At 22.1% G+C, this 4439-nt stretch overlaps 1 protein-coding gene across 1 annotated transcript in view; it reads left to right on the top strand.

The window, feature by feature from the left end:
- LOC107462250 (probable transcription factor GLK1) overlaps positions 1–1466 on the top strand; it is a 4983-nt gene extending 3517 nt beyond the window's left edge. Inside the window, exon 6 of the mRNA XM_016080830.3 lies at positions 770–1466. Within this exon, the coding sequence (XP_015936316.1) occupies positions 770–928 (159 nt within the window). The 3' untranslated portion in view covers positions 929–1466. The remainder of the gene's footprint in view (positions 1–769) is intronic.
- The last annotated feature ends 2973 nt before the right edge of the window (positions 1467–4439 follow it).

Genomic DNA, 4439 nt, shown 5'->3' with positions numbered 1-4439 from the left:
TTAAATTATCTATTCGTACATAATATACAAAAAATATTATTTGTATATTAAAATTAATTATTAAAATCAGCCACTTTATATTTGTGTATAAATATTTTAATATGTATTTTATTTTTTAATATATATTTTATATTAATAATTAATAATTTAGTAGTTAATTTTTTATATACACACTTAATATGATTGTATAGTAATAGTAATAATAACACTCCCAAATTATTATTATTGAGTTGATGTTAATAACCATCAAAGATGAAAAAATAGAAGAAATATAATTCAACTATGTTACGTGTATGTTAAAATTAGCCACTAAAATCATTTATTAGTATAAAATATATATTGAAATATAAATATATATTAAAAATAAATTAAATTCATACATATATTTATACACAAATACATTAGTTACTGATTTTAGTATCTAATTTTAGTGTATAAATAATATTTTTGAATATAATTACTATATTGTGATTAAATAAGTTTGAATTGGTTAAATGTACCATGCCTGTAATTCTTCTTCATCTCCATATAAATCCATCTCTTTCTGTCATTTTTCGTCTTTGTCCATAAATACAAAGTTTCATTTGTTGGATTCGTCACGTTCCATGGATAGTTAATTTCCTTGTTCTATTTTCATCGTTAATCCCAATAATTAAATAATACAAGAAACTCACTGTTCGTTTGTTTCGGTAAATACAATTTCATGCATGATTGATTCAATTATTTAACTTGTTTCTGGTTGTTGTTATTGTGTTTAATTAATCAACAGTCAAAGGAAAGCGTAGATGCTGCGATTGGTGATGTATTATCAAAACCATGGCTGCCACTGCCACTTGGGCTTAAAGCTCCAGCGGTAGAGTGTGTGGTGGGTGAGTTACAGAGACAAGGAATTCCAAAAATTCCACCCGCAACTCCTGTGCTTAATTAATCTTTCAAGGAGAGGGCTCTATTTTTTTGCCCCTTTGATTTATGCTAAACCCTAATTCGACGACTTCTCAGCTTTTTTTGCTTGTTTAGTAGGAGAGTAAATGACAAATAAATTTTTAAAAATTTATACTTTGAATATATTAGTCTCTAAAAAAATATCAATAAAATTTTTTAGTATAGTAAATGTGGATATACTACTTTTAAATTAGTCCTTATAATTATGATAGAAGGTCTTAATTTAAACTAATTTGTCCACATCTGTTATTCTAAAAAATTTTATTAGTACTTTTGTTTTTAGAGATTAATCTATCCAAAATATAAATTTTTAAGAGTTTATTTATCGTTATACTTTTAACAAAAAGAGTGGACTACCATTACTTGTTTGCCATCACTACTATTCACTACTCATCATTCTGTGTATCCATGACCCTGTGGATTATCATATACAAACCCTAGCTGTGAGTTTTGTATTACTTATTAAATCTCATGATATGAGTTGATCCTAAGCTAGCTATTCAGTTATGCAAAAGAGTGATCAATTTGCGTCTATTTATATTCATGCTAATTAAGGTATGAGGTTGTATACTGTTTGTATCTTGTAATAAGAATACGTTTTTGTTTACTCCCTAATATGAGTTATGATAATATGATTTAGAATATATACATGTTTTTTCCTTTTACAAATGTATGCAGATAAATAATAATGAGGTATATTTCAATTAGCATAATATATAGTATGTTTTTTTTTTTATAAATGTATATAGATAAACCTCAATGAATTAAAATTTAATTGACATAATTTTTTTATCTTCGTTTAAACATGTTAGATTGGAGTCTCACTTTTAATTAAAAAAAAAATATATGCAAATACATTATTAGTCTTATATCCGAACTTAAAAATTGGGTGAAAAGTTATTAAAACTTAAAATATTTAACAACAAAATTAGGATCATATTACTAAAATATTTAACAACAAAATTAGGATTATATTACTACTTGATTACAATAATTTATTTTAATTTGAATATCTATTTTATTATATAAAAATCGGATGTCTGTACTTAATGATGGAGCTGACGTGGCATGTTCTGGAGGGGGACAATGATGTTGTTGAGGTGCATGAGATTGAAGACAACGATGATGAAGGTGGGTTGAGTATAATAACGGCGGAGGTGGTGGTGATGTTGATGGCAGCAGTGATATTAGTAGCAAGGAACGAGAACGGTGGTAGTGACGTAGGGTTTGGAATTGGGGGAAAGAAGATGAGGAGTAAAATTATAAATTAAAATTAGACTATATTTAGAGGGTAGATTGAAAATTTTAAATAATTTTTTAGAGTTTGGATATATCTATTCTATCTATTCTATTATATAAAAATTGGATTTCTACACTTAATGATGGAGTTGACGTGGCATGCTTCGGAGAGTATTTCCTTATTTAATTATTTTAACTCATTCAATACAATTTATTACCATGACTTAATTATATTAGCTAAATGATTTGATTAGATATTTTAAATATTAATATAATTTATTATAATATATATTATTTAATTAATTTTACTACATTAATTATAATTTATTATATTAGTTAATTAATTTATTCATTTATAAAGTCTGAAATAAAAAAAATATATTTGTTGTTTATTCTAATTGAATTCATTAAATTTAATTATACATCATATACGAATTAATAATAATTTATAAATCATTCTAATTTATAATATTCAATAAAATAATTTGTAAATCACTTTATATTATATATATTAACAAAATATTATATATATCTTAATGTATTAATTAAATATTATATACGCACAGAAAAATAAATACAAAGATGATTTATATAATATTGATAATATTATATTAGCATCGTGATTTTTTTTGTTTTGATATCATATAGTATAGATCAATTAGCATTATTTAACATATCTAAATATTTATTATAAGATATTACGTCTTTATTATTTCGATTCTCTTAGCACCTATAAATACCCTTCTATATTGTATCATTTTACACAACTTAAATACACACAAACCTTTTCTCTACTGCTCTCTCTTACCCCTTCTAATAATAATAAGTACATTTCAATTTAGTTAGAAGTTCATTATTTTATAGTCTTCTATAAAATAATCTTTTTATCACTTTGGATATTTTAACTCTTTTTTTCTTTTTTTTTCTCTTTACATGTAATTTTATTGTGCATTAACTTTGTTTATTTAATGATGAAATATACTCATGTTAATTCTATCATATAATAGTTTATTTTTCTCCTATGTATTTTGATTTGTATAGTTACTATTGATCTTACTGTTTTCGATCTTGCTGTTTTCGTTTTCTTGAATTGTTTTTTATTTTTTTATGACTTGATAATTTAAAAAAAAAAGCAAAAAACAAAAAAAAAAGATGGCCAAAAACGAAGGTTAAAAGTCTAAAGCAGCAACATCATTCTTCAACATTATTATTATTAATATGAACTTTATTATTTCTTTTCTAACATTCTTTAATACAAGTTTCGTTTCTTTTTCTTAATTATTATTAATATTTTTATTCTTTTCTTCTCTAATTATAAATCTCTTTATAATAATTTTTTGATCGGATATTTTTTTTGTCTAATAAATTTTTTCTCTATTTTTTGTCAAAAATAATTGATATTAGAAAAAAAAGATAAAAGTAAATTTTAAGATTCAAATTTAAATAAGATGTGCAAAGGATAACTATTGAATTCATTTGGTCAATTTAAACACTTTGTATTATCGTCATTGAAAATTTCAAATACTATTATAAAAGTCTAGATATTTTTATTTTATTATCAAATACTATTATAAAATTCTAGATATTTTTATTTTATTGTTCTTAAATTATATATTATACCGTGTATTTGAAGAGTTTCATCTTTTTAAAAATAAGTGTGACATTATATACTTTTTTAGATACAATAAATGAATAATAAGGTTAAAGTGAGTAACAAAATTGATTATGGTAGACTAATTATATTATTATTAATTAATTATATTAAAAGATTAAGATTATGATAGATTATCATTATTTTATTAATTTTTATTTTTTGATATTAATTCAGATGTTTAGCTTCTTTTTATTATCATTTTTTATTCTCTTATTCTATGTATTTATTCCCATAAATTTTGCTAAATTAAATAAAGTACTGTATATCTTCTTTTTATTCTTCTTTTATATACACATAACATTTATTAAATTATTTCTCTTTCATCTAATAATTTTATTTCTCTTCTATTTATATTTCTTTCCTTCAATATTTTATTGGTTCTTATTTTTCTAAATTTTATTTTAATTTATGTATTTGTTCTTACTATACCTAATTTTTTTTATTTATGTGTAATATACATTCTTATATATGTTATAGAAATATGATTTGATTCCATTAACTTACCAAATTTTTTTGAAAAATCTAAAACTAAAGCACAAAAATATATTGATAGATATTTCACTTTAATTTTTTAACTAAAAAATATAATATTTTTTGTCATATT

Source organism: Arachis duranensis, chromosome 8 (assembly GCF_000817695.3).
Source record: "Arachis duranensis cultivar V14167 chromosome 8, aradu.V14167.gnm2.J7QH, whole genome shotgun sequence".
NCBI lineage: Eukaryota > Viridiplantae > Streptophyta > Magnoliopsida > Fabales > Fabaceae > Arachis > Arachis duranensis.
Note: the sequence above shows the minus strand (reverse complement) of the source record. Positions and strands in the feature narration are given on the sequence as shown.